This window comes from Equus przewalskii, chromosome 32, assembly GCF_037783145.1.
Source record: "Equus przewalskii isolate Varuska chromosome 32, EquPr2, whole genome shotgun sequence".
NCBI lineage: Eukaryota > Metazoa > Chordata > Mammalia > Perissodactyla > Equidae > Equus > Equus przewalskii.
The window spans coordinates 2,451,226-2,468,074 of NC_091862.1; the positions used below are offsets into that span (position 1 = coordinate 2,451,226).

General features: G+C 43.8%; 1 protein-coding gene across 36 annotated transcripts in view; it reads right to left on the minus strand.

Moving 5' to 3' along the window:
- The window catches only part of AFDN (afadin, adherens junction formation factor), a 140,093-nt gene that overhangs the window by 89,750 nt on the left and 33,494 nt on the right, over positions 1-16,849 (minus strand). For 17 of the 36 annotated variants that reach the window (XM_070602885.1, XM_070602902.1, XM_070602900.1 and 14 more), the window contains exons 2-5: positions 13,707-13,902; positions 9,678-9,793; positions 7,803-7,966; positions 5,170-5,330 (exon numbers count right to left, since the gene is read on the minus strand). In XM_070602885.1, coding sequence (XP_070458986.1) covers positions 5,170-5,330; positions 7,803-7,966; positions 9,678-9,793; positions 13,707-13,902 — 637 coding nt within the window. Of the gene's footprint in view, positions 1-5,169; positions 5,331-7,802; positions 7,967-9,677; positions 9,794-13,706; positions 13,903-14,827; positions 14,922-16,849 lie in introns of those variants that run through there. The other 19 variants (XM_070602901.1, XM_070602879.1, XM_070602899.1 and 16 more) reach the window with 4 other exon arrangements.

Below are 16,849 nucleotides of genomic sequence, written 5' to 3' on the forward strand. Positions count from 1 at the left end.
CAGACCACGCAGGACTTCACAGTCCACCATCGCGAGTTTGGCTTTTATTCTAGTTGAAGTGGGAGCCACCAGAAGGCTTCAAGCTCTGTGTGTCTAAGTGTGTGTGCCTGTGCGCGCCTGTGTGCAGGCAGGTGGGACCTGACTTGGGGTAAAGACAAGCTGCAGCGAGGGGCAGCAGCAGCAGGGAGGCCAGGTCTTAGAGCACAGACTCCACTCCATCAAAACGCGTTCCGTCCTCACTGAGTTACACTCTACTTCCAAATGCGGCCTGACGTCGTTGACAGGAAAAACATGCACGCTTCTGTAGACGGAGGGAACACCTATCTGCTTTACACGTTAGACAACCAAAGAGTAAACCAGACCATCTGTTCTGAAAGGGGAAGATGGACTTGTATCTTCACCTAAATGGCTACCAAAAATGCAAATGGCCAGAAATTTAGTTTTTCTTAATACTTGACATCTGCTGAAAGCCTAGACTAGTACCTCGTGATCCCAAAGTTACAGACTTTGCAGATGGAAGACTATTTGGTCCGAAAAAATTTAAGGACAAGACTTATCAGAAAGTAATTTAAAAAAATCAGCATGGTTCCTACAGAAGATATAATTTTGAGTGGCACTCCTTCTAAAGGACATGACGAGGGAGCTGTAAAATTCATATCCATGTGGCCAAATGAATTCAGCTATTGAATGGAATTACTTTTATCATCCATTTGAATGTTTCAGAACATCAGTCTAAAACTTAATTTGGTTTTAATATAATGACTAAGGCATTCTGATAAAAAGAATACAATGAATACAGTCTAATTTAAAGAGTTGTTTACAAGCATATACCATGGTCTTGTCCATAATAGAGATACATGCCTCCCAACGTGCTAAGGAAGGAGAGAGAGATGCTAACATTTCAAAGTTCCTACTATGGACTAGAGCCTATTGGTGTAAACATCTGTTTCAGTTCTAAAATTAAGGCAGGATTACTACCCTGTTCTGAAGATGAACAAACCAAGGCTCGCAGTACATAAGGATCCCCAGTGCAACCCCACTCCAGAGTCCAGGGCACAATGCCCTGCTGCTCCCAACACTGTTCACGACAACCTAAGGTGGAAGGACTGACTCCCTAAAAAGTCTCTTACAACTTCGTTAATGAATGTCTCAGCAAGAAAAAACCATGACTACAACTGTTGGTAGAATATCTGTGCCATGTCAAGTAACTGAAATATACAGGGCATTTCTGGGTCAATTTCACTTTGAAGCCATCACAAAGTGCCTGTGCCTGAGCAGCGAAGTCTGATCAGCTGTGAGTTAGACAGACACTCGTATGTCATCAGAACTTGGGGAACCAACCCTCAGGCTCAGCGGTCACTCTCAGAGAAGCCTCACCCACATGTGGCCACGTCCCCAGCCCACATTCTTCATCAACCTAATAGCCAAGCTAATAGCTACAGCAGGTTATGAGGATATATTTTTCTAAGTTATTTATTAAAAATAAACAAAATGCCCGAAACTTAATATATCTGACTTGCTTAATATTAACCACAAACAGCTGTTTTGCTAATAAGAGCTAGTTTTTTAGGGTTTCCTGGGAGTCTACACAGAAAAATGCTCTTTTCATCCTCAACCCCCCTTTAATAGACGAGCCCTACTTCTTGGATGTTCTGCTGTTTCTCCTCCTAACTCTTTGCAGGGTTTTTTTTTTCTGTTTTCTTTGCCAACTCCTCTTAACAATGGCCTTCCCTTAAATTTTTGTATTATCTGTAAACTTTCTACCCAAAACAATCTCATCCACACCCATGATGTTGCCCCCAACCACAGATTACTCCCAAATCATCATCTCCCTGTGTCACTGCTGACTAGAACTCTAGTCACTGAAGTACCAGCCTAAGAGCTGCCCCACATCATGCCAGCACCTCTTATGACACACATAAACAACACCTATCCTCCTAGAACTCTAGTCACTGAAGTACCAGCCTAAGAGCTGCCCCACATCATGCCAGCACCTCTTATGACACACATAAACAACACCTATCCTCCACTCCCAATGTTCCTGCGTGCCACAGCCCATCAATGCCTATCCAAGTAAAAGCAGGGTCATCCTGCACGCCTCCCTCCCAGTACAATCCAGGCTGTTACCTCTTACATATGTCCTCCATCCTCTCTCTGCAGCCCACTGTCAATGATCGAGTGCAGCGGCTCAGTCCTTACACGGGCAACACAATACTTTCACTGGGCGTGCCTCCTTCCGATCACCAACCCCTCAAACCCATCAGCTGCTCTGCTTCCACAGCAAACTCTTCATATCTGAAGCTTAGGCTAAGCTCCAGCTTAGGACTCTTCAGCAGCTTATTAACAGATTATATCAAAATTTCCCATCAAAGTACCCCCAATGGCAGAGGAAAATAAATATGGGTCCCTGGGGGCATAGCCTGAAGTGACAAGCAGAGTTTCCTGTTTTATCTTAACAATATCTATAAATGTTACATCCTAATCCACAATGAAAACTCATTTCTTATAAAAACATTTTAAGCTACTTATAAAAACTGATACTCCAAGCCAGCTATCTTTACCATGACTCACACACCCCTGAGCCCACACTTAAACATTCCTCAAGGAACCACTGAGGAAATTATGGTTGCAATAATGACGCCAAGCCCCTTCCCGTGGCATAGAGTCCCCTCAGTTCTGGTACGTAGTAGGTTAGCATAGGGAGGTGTGCCTGGGCATTCCTCTTGTCCTTTTTAAAATTTTTACTTTCTTCTTCTTCTTCATTTTCATATTTTCTTTCCCTCCTCATGTTCTTTTTCTTTTCTTTTTTTTCTTGAGAGTATATATTTGTACGTCATTTCAAATCCTTGATTAAACAAGACAGGAGATATATATATAAACAGATAATCATTTGGGTCTCAAAAGTACTCTATTAAATTATTCACGGAACTAATAAGCCTGTCACTCTCCTGGTCTTTTTGAATCAGCAACACTACAATTCTCCAGAAATATATAATTAGGACTCGGTTATAAGGGGACTAAGGCTCAAAAGATGCTAGGGTGGCAAACATGTTTCAGGGCCAGCTTCCATCATGGCCAGGGGCTGCTGGAGCACCACAGCGCAGCACAGAGCTCTGCAGACGCACAGGAATCTCAGCAACTTCTGCCACGGCGGCAGAACCAAGGGACCATGCGTTCCAGTACCAGGGTCCACAGACCACCTCACAAACGAAGACAAGAGGGGCCACTAACAGAGAGACTGTTCCCGTGAATCCGACGTACGTATAAACAGCCGCCCCTGACAAATCTCACCTGCTGCCACACACGCATATCAGACTGTACTTATAAAAACGATCTGGATAGGGGCTAAAACCCTTTGACTCAGGCTCGGATTCAAGAGAAGAGGTCCAGAACCAAGCGATCCCTCCCAGGCCAAACCGTTATAGACGAGGCTTTAGAGAAACACTGCCAGTCCCAACGTTCAAAACCCTCAAACAAACAAGTAAGTATACAGGATGCAAGGGGATGACGCCCAGCTCTTAAGCAACTGGATGTAACATTAGGAAAGAACTACACAGTTGATGACATTTTAAGACAGACATTTTCAGGAAAGGCTGGATCAATGATATACCCCTCTAATACAATGACTTTTTGAAACTCAAATAATTATGCTGTTATTTTTTAACAAGTAAAACTACTTTATAATTAACATGTAACTTTATAACAAGTATTATTTTCTTTGCTGAATACAATTACAGGTTAATTACAAATAAAGGTTTTATGCCACATAGCTAAAAATATACAAAAATAATTTACAGCTCAAATACTAAAGTCACATTATTTTTATTTTGATGTTATTACTATATATTACAGGGAAAAGCAAATAAGTTATGGTTGTTAGGAGAGAAGAATTTTATTGTAAGAGAATAGATACCAGATTTTCTAAAATCAAAATAGTAAAAAACATATATATTTCCTAGCACTGTCCGCTAAACAGGCTTAGAAGCAAAGACTAAGGAATAACAGGGAGCCCTGCTGGCACCCAGATGCCCATCCCTCCAGAAGATCAAGCCCCTCTCTCCGGCAAGAGAAAGAGCAGGAAGTGCACCTGCTCAGCCTAGCCATCCTGTCACCAGGGAAGCTCTCCCAGAACACTGGGGCCATGTCAGAGGCTCAGGCGCCAGCTGGAAGAGATGCCCATGGGCACAAAGTGACACTTCAAGGATCAGTAAGGACAACAACTACAACAGATGGAAAAACACTGAGAAGTTTTAAATCCATTAGTTCATTAAAAAATTTTACAAACCACTGCTCACCTGTGGATGACGAAGGTAAGTATTTCTGTCCCACCTCCTCCCTACAAAAAAACCCCTAAAGCTTTATCTGTATATCATCAAGGAAATCGAGAAAACAGGAGGCAGAAACAGTACATAGCACCACAGGATGTAGTCAGCAAAATCTACAAAACAAGAAACCTAGCTTTTTAAAACAAACCAACGAATAAGCAAACTGGGAGGTAAGATAAAAGAGAAGAAAGGGGATTTTAGAACGAAAGACATAAATGACACATTAACCAACTGCCCTACGTGGGTTTTACTAGGATCCTGACTCAACCAAAGCAGTTACCTGAGGCACCCAGGAAAATCTGACGATGACTGGATATTCGGGGATGTTAAAGAATCACTGTCAATTCTTTTTTATGTGACCACGGCACTGTGGTTTGTTTTGTTTCTGTTTTTAAGAATCCTTACCATTCAGGAAACTATATCAAAACATTTACAGATGAAATAACGAGAAATTGGGACTTGCTTCAAAATAATAGTTTGGGAATGGGAACAACATATGTGAGAGCAGAGATGAAACATGAGTTGTTAATTACAAAGCTTGATAATAAGCACATGGGGAGGTCATTATATCTCTCTCTTCTTTTGTGTATATTTAAAATTTGCCAAAATTTAAAAAAGAAAGCCACATTGGGGAACAATCTGTAAGTAAACATATCTCTATGTGAGTAGAATGCTCACACTTAAGGCAAACTGATTCTGTATCAGACACACAGTACACTCACTCCTAACAGGCGACATCACCCACTAACCTTACTGAAGCAAGGCCTCACGCGTATATAAGAAGTGTAACTAAATAACACCCTTTACAGCAAATATGACAGAGAAAAACAATTCAAAGTCGTACCCGAATCAGGTCGCCCATCTGAGCTCCGAAATTCCTGCATTCTCTTCTCCAGTTTTTGCTGCCTCCGCCGTTTCATAACCACCTCGGGATTGGAAATAGTCCGGGTGAAGCTGGTTTCAGGCATGTCTTTGTAAACCTCGGCAGCCAGTCGAGAATTCTCACTGCAAGAAAAAACAGCACCAACAAGACTTTAAAACTTTTGTATTAGAAATAGTTACAGTGTAATCATCCCCAAATCCAACGGCAGACGTCATCAGGTTCATGTGCCCCCCCCACAGGTCTGCCGTGCTGCGCACAGAGAATAAAGCTCCTCTCAGTACAAACTAATACACTGAACCAGCAGGAATTGGTAACCAAAATTTTATAGTGAGTTTATATAACTTAACTATTGTGTACTCATTAATGAAACTAAAAGAGAAATGTATAAATTACACATTTCAGTAATTTTCACCAATTTTATCCTAAAACAGACCAAATGAGTAACACAACATTCCAACCACAAGAAATAAGGTATTAAATATACTTTAATTTAGTAAATGTCTGTCCAAATTAAGTAAATCTTGAAGAACTCCATATGATTTTTTAAGATGATTAAACAACCACAAGAGTTACCAGTGTTCATGCTCTTGAAGCTAAACTTTCAAAAGGCAATTCTCCAACAGCCCCTACGACAAGAAGTCAATTGTACAGAATAATGAGCTGAAAGTGAATATTAAGGTAAGACTGATACACTTGACTAAATTTTGACAAATATACTTTAAAAATGTCATTTCTAATCATAAAAATAATTTAATTAAAAACCAGTCAAGCTTTGAATCAAAGTTGAACAACTTGACTCACTTTTTAAGTAGCTCATTTTCCTAACACAAATAATCTATCACCTCATAAACTATATTGATAAACAGAAGAAACTGTAACACATGTTTTAAACTCTCCTTTTCTTTGACACTTTCACATCTGGGCAATCTACGCACACGAGCTCCTTCTCTGCGTCACTGCACTAACCAGAGGCGTACGAGCTGACACTGTGCTCAGGAGCCCTCATTCAGGACACAGGCGTCACAGCCGAACAACTTCTCAACCCACTCCGATGCAATCCAAAATGGGCCCAAATTCCACTCTCAAGTCAACCTCACTCACTGACAAACGGTTAATACCCTCAATACAGAGAGAACACTTAGAATCTACCAAAAAATGGAAAAAGAATAGAAAAGGCCATTGCAACAGAAGAATATAAATGGTTAATGAACATGTAGAAAGACGTCTACCTTGCTAATGACAAAACAATTCAGTTAACTGAAGATACTCTGCACTGCAGAGACAGCAGACTGTCTGTAACACCCAAGAATTCTCAGGCTGGGAGGCAACGAGAGGGCTGGCGGGCTGTGAGAGACTTTCCTAGGGGCAGCCCGGCCATGGCAGCATCCCGAGGTGTTGCTGAGCCACTCTTCTAGCATAGCTGCTGAGGAAGTAATCAGATGAGCCCCCAAAGTTGTAGAACAGGGAGACTGACCAGAGTATTATTTACAATGCCAAAAGAACCTGTAAACTACCTACAAGCACATGAAAAGGGGCCGGCTACAAAAACTACGGAAAAACTGTATGACAGAATACTGCACATTTAAATTACTTAATACATATTTTTGGTGAAAATTTATATATACTTGTGAATACATATATGTAACATATATATATTTTAGTGGAAAAATGTCATGTGAAAAGTACTAGTTTCAAAAGACTTTGATTATATTTCTATTTAAAAACTCTACCCAAACGAAGCGCACACATTTCTGCAGTGAACACAAACTATGGTTCCCCTGGGGCTCATGTGGCGACAGGGGACCCCTTTCCCTTTCACAAATCCATACACTCTGACCTTCTAAACTGAGAGCGGATGACTTCAGCACAGAAAGGCAGCACATGGAATACTACGCAGTCAACACCAAGGCGGGTAAGAGGCCTAGGAGAAGGCACGTGAAAACTGAACAAACTAAGCTGCAAACTGACGAGGCTGACCTTCAGAGCTGGAGACTCCAATGTAAGGCGGGAAAGCCGGCTGCTTCTAACGTCTGGTTTCTGTTCTAACCATTTCCCTTATTCCCTCAGCTCTGGGGTCAGAAGCCCAGAGACCTTTGGACAGGTAAGTACATGTACGACAGGGCTGGTGTCACAGAGCACGAACGGGAGGTGGTGGGACTGGCATGAACTAGAGGCTACATTTGAACCCTAAAAGGGAGGGCTGCCTTTCTCGCTGGCCCTGCCAGCCTCGGATCAGGTGTTGAGCGTATCTGAGGAACATAAGAAACCACTGCTGCCTGAAGGACCAAAAGAACAGAGAGCAAAGGCCAGGAGAAGATGAAGAGAACGCCGACATCAATGGTGCACTCAGTGAAAACAACACTGTCCGGCAGTTGGCTTACTGCAGAGGAGCAAGCACAGGTACCGCCAACAAGAAGTCCTGCTCAGGGAGACTCCCCAGCCGCCCTCGACACAGGAGCAGGACTACACCCCAACTAACTTCTTAGCTGACGTTCAGCCTTTGCCTAAGTCACCTAGTAATTTAACGGGGTCTGCAGCATTGACAACATTTGGCTTAAAGCACAGAAACAGGAATATTTCCAAAATTAACTTACATGTCATCCCCTTGGAAGGGTCTATCATCTTTATCAGACGCCTGTCTCATTGCTTCTTTTTCTCTCTTCTTTTTCTCCTTCTTTTCCTTCTTTGAGAGAGTTCTCTTGAAGTTCTGGATGACACCTTCTTTCTCCTGCTTCTCAGGTCCGTTACTTTGAGCCTTCTGATAAAAGCGACACTGTCACTACGCTGGCAACTAGGCAGAATCACAACAAGGTGCCTGCGGCCAAGCTGACCCCATCGCACAGGCCACAGGGAAACCGGGCAGCCAGGACAGGGAAGCCGGGTGAAGGAAGTGTTCTCACCTCCACCGTGCTGACAGTTACACGACCTGTTTATCAAACTGAATGAACTGCACATGCAAGATCTGAGCAGTTCACTGCATGTAAACTTTACCTCAACCCAAAACTGCAGGCAAGCAAACAAAACACCAAACTCAGTAAGAAAACTGCAGGGGGAATCAGGAAATCTAATTTTCGATAAGTAATCCAAATAATTTACATAATTTGAATAAAAGGAATCTAATAAAAATATGGAAATAACTAAGAATTTCAATCATTATCTACTTTACAGATGTTTTCTCGACTTTAAAAGAAATGTTAAGAGTAGCCATAATAAATTAGCTTTTATGAAGCAAAGTTATAAGCATTGCGTTTGTGCAAAAACCTCCGATTTCTCTTCCAGATCATGCTTAATATGTTTGCTTGCTTATTCTTAATTTATAACATAGCCTGCTAGCAGATGACACAGAGACAAATTACTTTTAATATAACTTAATAGGCTGACTGATAAAGAATCAAGAAAAATAAGAAATAATGATTATTTTATTGGGAAGGAAAACCGCCTTCTGCTTTACGAGTCAGCATCTCCACTTGCGTGCTAGCTGCCTCAGCTCCATCCTGAGCCTGAGAAGAGTGCTAATGTGCGTCCCCGAGAAGCTGTGGCCCACAGAAAAGCACAGCAGCCGAAATCGTGGTACAGAAATAAAACATGAACAGTAGGGAAAAACCCCAAAAACAGCTATCCACTCTTACTCTGTATTTGCTGCAAACGCAACAGCTCATTAGAGAGCAGTGAGGGGCCGGGAACACACTCTGTGCGTCCCAGACTCAGCAACACGGGACACGGACATCACACACACAAAACGAACATCTCTCTGCTGCCACAGACAACAATGGCACTCTTTTCCCAATGTGTGGGGGGAAAAATTAAATAGAAGATTTTTCTCAAAATATTCTTAACCTTTGTATTTGCTATCATTGTCAATACTGAAATCCAGCATCACATGTCATTTGATTTAACACAGAGTAACGGCTATTTTCAAGTTATACCAATCTCTCATCAATTTCACATAGGAACAGTGGCACAGAATTCCAGGCACCCTACACTGGAGAATGTCTGAGAATTGCCCTACTTCGTCATCCAAGGAAACCAAGGCAGTTTCCTCATCTCTAACCTTGCACATATAATACAAAAAAGGTCTGAAATGGGCCTTATTAAGTTGTATCTGAAAGTTCACACATAAATAGTAAAGTTTTACTTTTCCCTTCTGATTCTTATTAAAACATACTTTGACTTTATAACTTGGAAAAACAAAGTGGAGCCAATTACTTGCTCATCAAATCTCTTAACAACAAAAGCTTACGTGACTCTTCTTTGAAAGATCAGGAGCAGTACTTGGGGTTATTCAGTGAAACAGAGGATGAAGCAGGGAGAAGCTGGGCCGCTTTTAAACTAGCTTATGGGAGGACGAGGATAAAACAAGAGTTTAGGAAGAGGAGTGAAAAAGAGAGTGAGCGCCTCCAGCCCACCACCAGCCTCCCACGGACCAGTGAGACGGGCCGGAGCAACATCCGTGCAGACAGGGCTCCTACCTTAGGAGGAAAGGCGTCGTTCTCATTCTTAAGGACAAATCGGCCCTCTCGATCATCTTTATTCCAATTCAACTGTACAACTAGGGGTTTCTCATCTACATCCAATCTTCTTTCTTCTTCAAAACATAAAACAAAAAGAAACAGCACGGTTATTTAATGGCACTAAGCTAACAGAGCATTCTGCTAGACATTTAATTTTACAGACATAGAATACCTTAGTACCTCAAGCACTTACTGAGAAACCGACACGTAATTCAAGCTGTTAAGCGACAGTTTGAACAATTAATTCAGTATTTTGTTGCTTCTGTATGTACACTACCCTGTATTCAGTGCCAAATACTGACCAGGGACAATTTCCTCCTAACATTTAGAATCTAATCAGGAAAATAACAGAAATACCCATGAACTAGGAAAAAAAATATACAGGCTTTGCTATAAGCCTGTATCTGTAAATCAAATTCTCTTATATGCAACTGGAAACAAGGGAATAAAGTTACTGTGACACCCAAGTTCCCAGGACGCCCAGCAGACTCTGCTTCTTACTGACGCCACACGCCGTGGAGAGAGGGCAAGGAGCCACCACCATGAGGCCTGGGAGTGAGGGCTGTCCTCTGCCTGTCTCTGGGCATCTGCTCCCTGTCTGCAGAACTCCCCCTCCTCAGCCGCACACCCCTTCCCCAGCGGAGCTCCGTCTGCTTTCCTTTGTACCATCAACTGCTCAGGTGAGCGTCTGCCTTCCTTACTTATCAGAAACCTACCGAGCCGCTGGCACACTGACCAGAGCGACTCCTGAGAGCCCCACGGCCCGACCCCCTACTAGAAGCCGACAGGTGGCAGAGGTTAGCCAGGCAACTGTACACAGGATGAGCCAAAACGAGGGCAGCTAAGACAGGCGGCAGCTGAAGAATTACCGTGGTAAAGGACCCAAGAACTAAGAGGACGAATTTAAAGACAAACCGACTTACAGAGGCTTATAATAAAACCAGACGAACAATGATATTATCAGAATATAAGAATAACAACTTCCTAATTATTATTTTATCAACTGAAAATATGAGAAATGAAAATCAGAGTAATAAATTAGAGATTGGATCAAGAAGTCTGAAATTCCTGCTACAAACCAAAATTACCAAATTGCTCATGTTGCAAAATTTGTACTAGAGCAAAATCCTTCATAGTGTATTTTTTTAGAGAACTAATATTAAAAACAAGTCTAAATCATAAAAGTAACACAAAACCAAGGGTGGGCTGTCCTAAAGGATGTGTGCCCACCTACAGAATGTAAATATAGTCAGGGTCCCACCACAAGGTCACACTTTAAGATCTCTTCTGCCTCAGTGGTTCTCACGCTTTTTTTTTAAATAGCAGAATGCTTTTTATTTTTCCAATTGCTTTCACACAAGGAATGCTAATGTACAAAAAGGGTAAGAGTGGAGTTTCCCTGGAGGGGGAAGCACGGGGTGGGGTCCAGAACGCAGCCCACGAGAGCTGCATGGCTCACAAACACGGGCTGGGTGCCCACAGCGCTCCCTGTGAAGCATATTAAATTTTCAGAGGAACAAGTTGCACCTGCCAGATGCGGCCGGACTCGCTACCTCCAGGCCGCCCAGAGTCGGCACAAGACCGTACATCATCCCTGTGTCAGCGTCAAGCTGGGTTTTCCTCGGTGCCGTAAAAGACCACAGGCACTGCCCCAAAACCAGTGTGGACAGGAGATGAGGACGCTGCCTCCAATCCGGGAGCTGGGCAGGGCCCAGGAGGCACACCCGCCCCCACAGGGAGTAATTATGAGTAAGAACGCAAGGGAAATTTTAGTTTTCCTTTCATTTTATCACACTATTTTTCCAAACATCCGACAAGTTGTTAGAACATAAATACTAACTTTTCTGAATCTAACTACTCAATAAAATGAACTGTTAGGTATCTCCTTTGGCCTGGGGGTGCCAGTGGCAGAGAGCTTGGGTTTGCGTGCTCCGCTTCGGCAGCCCAGGGTTTGCAGACCTACACGTCACTCATCAAGCCACAGTGTGGCGGCATCCCACATACGAAACAGAGGAAGACTGGCACAGATGTCAGCTCAGGGCCAATCTTCCTCACCAAAAATCAATCAATCACTGACACACTACGGGTTCTGTGACCTGGAAAAGATTGAGACCCTGCACAGTAGGGCTGTCCTCACCGTGGAGGCACAGGGGAAGCACTGCTCTGAGTACGAAGCTGTGGAAGGTACAGCCAGACTGCCCACAGTGCTCCCCTCAGGAGGAGGGCAGAGACCATTCCCGCCTCCCTCACACGCTCTTGTGTTTCTATCCCCTCACCAGGAATAGATTTTACTTTTTAGTTAAAAACAAATCTAGTAGCAAAAATTTAAAGGAAAAAGGTTCCTTTAAAACATAAAAGTCACTCCATTTTTAGATTTCAAATTTCAATATTACAGGTTTTCCAAAGATTTCACTTGGTGGTATTCAAATGACCAAAGAGTACAGACAGAGACACGAGTCAGCCCTAATGGCCTAGCAGTTAAAGTTTGGCACTCCCATGGCTTCAGTAGCCCGGGTTCGTTTCCTGGTCTGTCAGCAGCCACACTGTGGCCGCAGCTCACACAGGAGAACTAGAAGGACTTACAACTACAATATACAACCACGCACTGGGGCTTTGGGGAGGAAAAAATAAAGAAGACTGGTGACAAACGCTGGCTCAGGACAAATCTTCCCCTGCAAAAAAAGAGTGCAGACAGAAAGAAGGATGGAAGTGAGAGAGATTTTCTTCCTCTTTGTAACCTATTTACGATTTTAAGGTAAAGAAAAAAATTCAACCTCAGAAAAACCATTCAAAATGGAGGCTGTCTTCTCTTGTCAAATTCAGTTTCAGTATTTTTATGTAGGTGACGCCTCATAATCTTAAAAGGGTAATAAGCAAATATAGCCTACCTTATACATTACTGGGGAAAAAAGTGTTTCGTCACACCTGAATTCCACACACTACAAAAACTTTAATCCAATTTCAAATGTAGAAAGAAAGAAAGCTGCAATTTTTATTTTATTTTTTTTGCTGAGGAAGATTAGCCGCGAGCTAACATCTGTGCCAGTCTTCCTTTATTTTATATGTGAGGTGCTGCCACAGCATGACTGACGAGTGGTGTAGGTCTACAACTGGGATCAAAACCTGCAAACCCAGGGTGCTGAGCGGAGTGTGCCAAGCTTAACCACTAGGCCACAGGGCCGGCCCCTAAAAGCTGTATTTCTGAAGAAAAATAAACTATGTTCAAAAAGGATTTGCGGATGGAATTAGCAGGTATTCCACGGGGTCTGTGTGATACATAATCCTTTATTTGCTGCAGTAATTGGCATTTATATTTTTTTTTTACAGATGACTCAACATTTCCAAAGCACTCATAAAAAATTTTACGAATTTCTACATTTCTCATCAGCCTAATTTTAAATTGCTATTTGATATAGATGTATGAAATTTCCTGAAACTTCTAACATTAAAACAAGAAGAAATTACTAACTACATAAGAGTTTCCTCAAGATACCATGATTATTCCCAAAGAATGAAAATACAGTTTCACATTACAAAAATATTAAAGTAAGACTGATGATTCATACCCATAATATTTAACTGTGTTACACGTAATTGTAGTATTATCATCTACACATAAGAGTTCTGCGAAACATTTCTCCAAAAGCAGCACATCATCAATGTATGTGACATCCAGCTCCGTCGGATAATTTTAATTATGAAACGTCATGCTTTGGAGAAATAATCACACGTAAAATTAATGTATTTCATTCCAACTTCCAACAAATGCATGTGCTAGGAACTTACAAGAACATTTCCCAGACACACAAAACTCTGCCAACCTGTCATGTGCTTCCCCTGCCCCTGCAGACAAAGAAAGAGGAAACCAGTAGTAAAGCAGGGCGGTCTGTTGACTGTGACAGAAACGCCCCCGGGCCAAGCGGCTGTTGGGAAGCTGCCCATGCACGAGATGAGGACGCCCCAGCAGCCCCGGCTGCCCACACTGACCTCCGCTGACATGCACCTCATAGAGCGAGTACTTGGGAGAAGACAGCATTCGCATGTCAGGCCGGAACTTCTCTGCGAGCGTCTCGATGACGTCTTGAGTGGTGGCCGTACTAGAGACCCGGATACACTTTGTCGCAAAGTTTCCAGCAGCTTTATCTTGAAAATAAAATCTCATCACTCCATGGAACTCCAAATCCTGAAAGAAACCAAAATGATACAGCTTTAGAAAAACAACATTCTGAAAAGATTCACTTTCTATAACAATAACAAATGAAAAAGTGTACTCACCACTTATTAAAAATGTTTCATTACCATAAACATCTGAGACAGAAACCAAGAGACGAGAGTTTAGACTTCAAATTTAATCAGGAGGCTCAGGACAAGTTATTTACGACTGCTCTGCCCGACCCGTCTCAGGCACGAGGCGCGGGCTGCAGAGCAGCTGACGTTAACAACAACCAGCACTTACTGAGTCTTCAGCAAGCGCCAGCCACTCCTTGACATGCACCATTTTATCATGTCTTTCTGACAACCCATCAAGTAGATACTATCATTGAACCTTATTTTCAAGACTTGGTCATTAAAACTCACAAAGTTTGAGTATTCTGCTCAAGCAGCTCTGCAGCAAATGCAGAGTCAAAACCCAGATGCATGACCTTGCAAGCCTGTGCCTCTGTCCCTGAGGCCTGTCTGGCCCTGAGGCTACAGAGACTGCGTGAGACTGCACGAGAAGACCGAGGGAAACGCCAGCCCCAGCCTACTACGAGCGTGATGAATATCTAACACTTCAGAATACAACTCTAACTCATTTTCAAAAGGAACTACCTGCCCAAAATCAATGAACGCAATTTAGATTTTTCTTAAAACCTTACTTCTGAGAAAAGTACAGTGAAATTCCAACCAAAGGAATACCACTATAAGACAGGCTGAAGCCCATGCAACTGTGGGATGCTCTTTCCCATTATTTCCTTTTTTTCCTTTTAATCAATTAAAATACCGTTTAAAACTTATGTGAGTGTTCAGGCCCTCTGCTACAAGCACAGACCCAGTGGCTCACACCCCACAGTTTGGGAACCACTGTACCTGGGAGAACGTTGTTCGTTTGCTGGGTTACACTTTACCTGGGGACGTCAGGGAGTGAGGTCCAGAGTTTCTATGTACCCCGTAATTTCCTTGAACACAGAAACAAGCACAGCTCTCCACAAAATTCCGAGGCTCCTTTCTAATGGCCAGGTCACCCTCTGCACCAGCAGATGACTCAAGACGTCATCGAGACGCTCGCAGAGAAGTTCCGGCCTGACATGCGAATGCTGTCTTCTCCCAAGTACTCGCTCTATGAGGTGCATGTCAGCGGGGGTCAGTGTGGGCAGCCGGGGCTACTGGGGCGTCCTCATCTCGGTCAGTGTGGGCAGCCGGGGCTGGCGGGGGCGTCCTCATCTCGGACGTCCTCATCTCATCTTGCAAAGGCTTGCAAGGTCATGCATCTGGGTTTTGACTCTGCATTTGCTGCAGAGCTGCTTGAGCAGAATACTCAAACTTTGTGAGTTTTAATGACCAAGTCTTGGCAAAGATCCAGTTCCCCACCTGCAGTCCCCCTCGATTCTTCCCTCTCTCATCCTCCCACCTGAAGGCTGCGGAAGACGGGAGTGGTGCCATCTTCCAAACAGACCCAGAGCCCACCCAGAATCTCGAGGACCAAGCCCACCAGGCTGCCCCTCAGTGTCTGTGGCGGCTTTCTGTCCTCTCTGATGCGGGTCTCCACCGTGCCGCCCAGAGCCCTTGGCAGTGCGGTCTTCTCCACGCTCCCCCATGCACCAGCCTAGTCCTCACTGATAAGTGCGGCCTAACAAGTGTGTATTTGGAAAAAAGTAGGGAAAATGGGATATTAGAATGGAGCCAACTGTATACACCATACGGAAATTAGGCCAGAACACGAGACAAGGCGGCACAGGTCCAGCCCCGAAGCGTCACGTGCTTGCCCAGACTCCAGCTGACCACATGGAAGGCCCTCCCGGCTCCCACCGCCCAAGGAAGGACAGGATGAGGGAGCGGGTGTGACAGACAGACACCACCGAACACAGTCTGGGCGAAGTGAGGCCACGGTTACGGCACTGAGAGCTGAGAAGGGTTAGCGGTTAGCAAAGGGGAGCTGTGTTAGGAGGGGTCCTGCTCGGGTCCCAAAATTCTATGAACTGCCTCTTCATCTGGCCCGGGTCAAGCAGCAAAAACAGTTAAACTGATACCCTTTCTAAATGCCTCCAGCTCCACGTTAGTCCGGCAACGCCGAAACCGTTAGGAGTAACGATGCACGTGAGAGATGCTCCTGCACACAACCTATGCGAGTCCTAGTTAAATACCAGGAACAGCGAACGTGCACTAAGTGCCCTCTGCAATCATTCTGGCACCTCCACTTCAGGCTTACCCTCCCCATCCACCTCCTCCACACCTCGTAAGACAGCACTTTAGAAAACAAAAATCACTGTCTAACTTAGGTACGTCAACGTAAGATTTTATTATGGGAGTCATGCTTTTATCCCAGGATTCTGGTACTTTCACCACGACCACCATGAAGTCATCTCCACATCACACCTAACAGTCTCATATATTAATCGGCAAAACTACCCTGGCTCTGCCAAAGGCTCCCCCTTATGGAACAAGTTAACCCAAATGGCAAGCTCACCTGCACAGTGCTCAATCGTTTTGCTAACAGAGTAGTTTTCCATCATTTGTGATGAGAATAAAACAGCTAGATGCACCTACGGATCCCAAAGAAGGAAAGCATCCGTTTCTCTGAGAGCTGTCGACAAATCCTTACACTAGCAGCTAGTAAAGAAAGAACACAGCATCAGTGGCCGGGAGGGCAGGCCCCACTGGGCAAGAACACGCAGGGCGGAACAAGGCTGAAGTGACGAAGGCAGGCAGAGGAAGGACAAGACAGCACCCAGGAAACTGCAAATCTGAAACCTCCATTATTAATGTGGTTCAGCCGCTGGTCTTGCAGAAAACGCTGAGATAAATTGAAAAGAAAAAGTCCACCCAAGGGTGGAGCTTGGGCATCTCCAGCAAGCACAGCCTCCCGTCTACAGAGAAGTAACAGGACTACTGGTGACGTTTTTACAGACACAGTTCTCCAAGTTCTATCA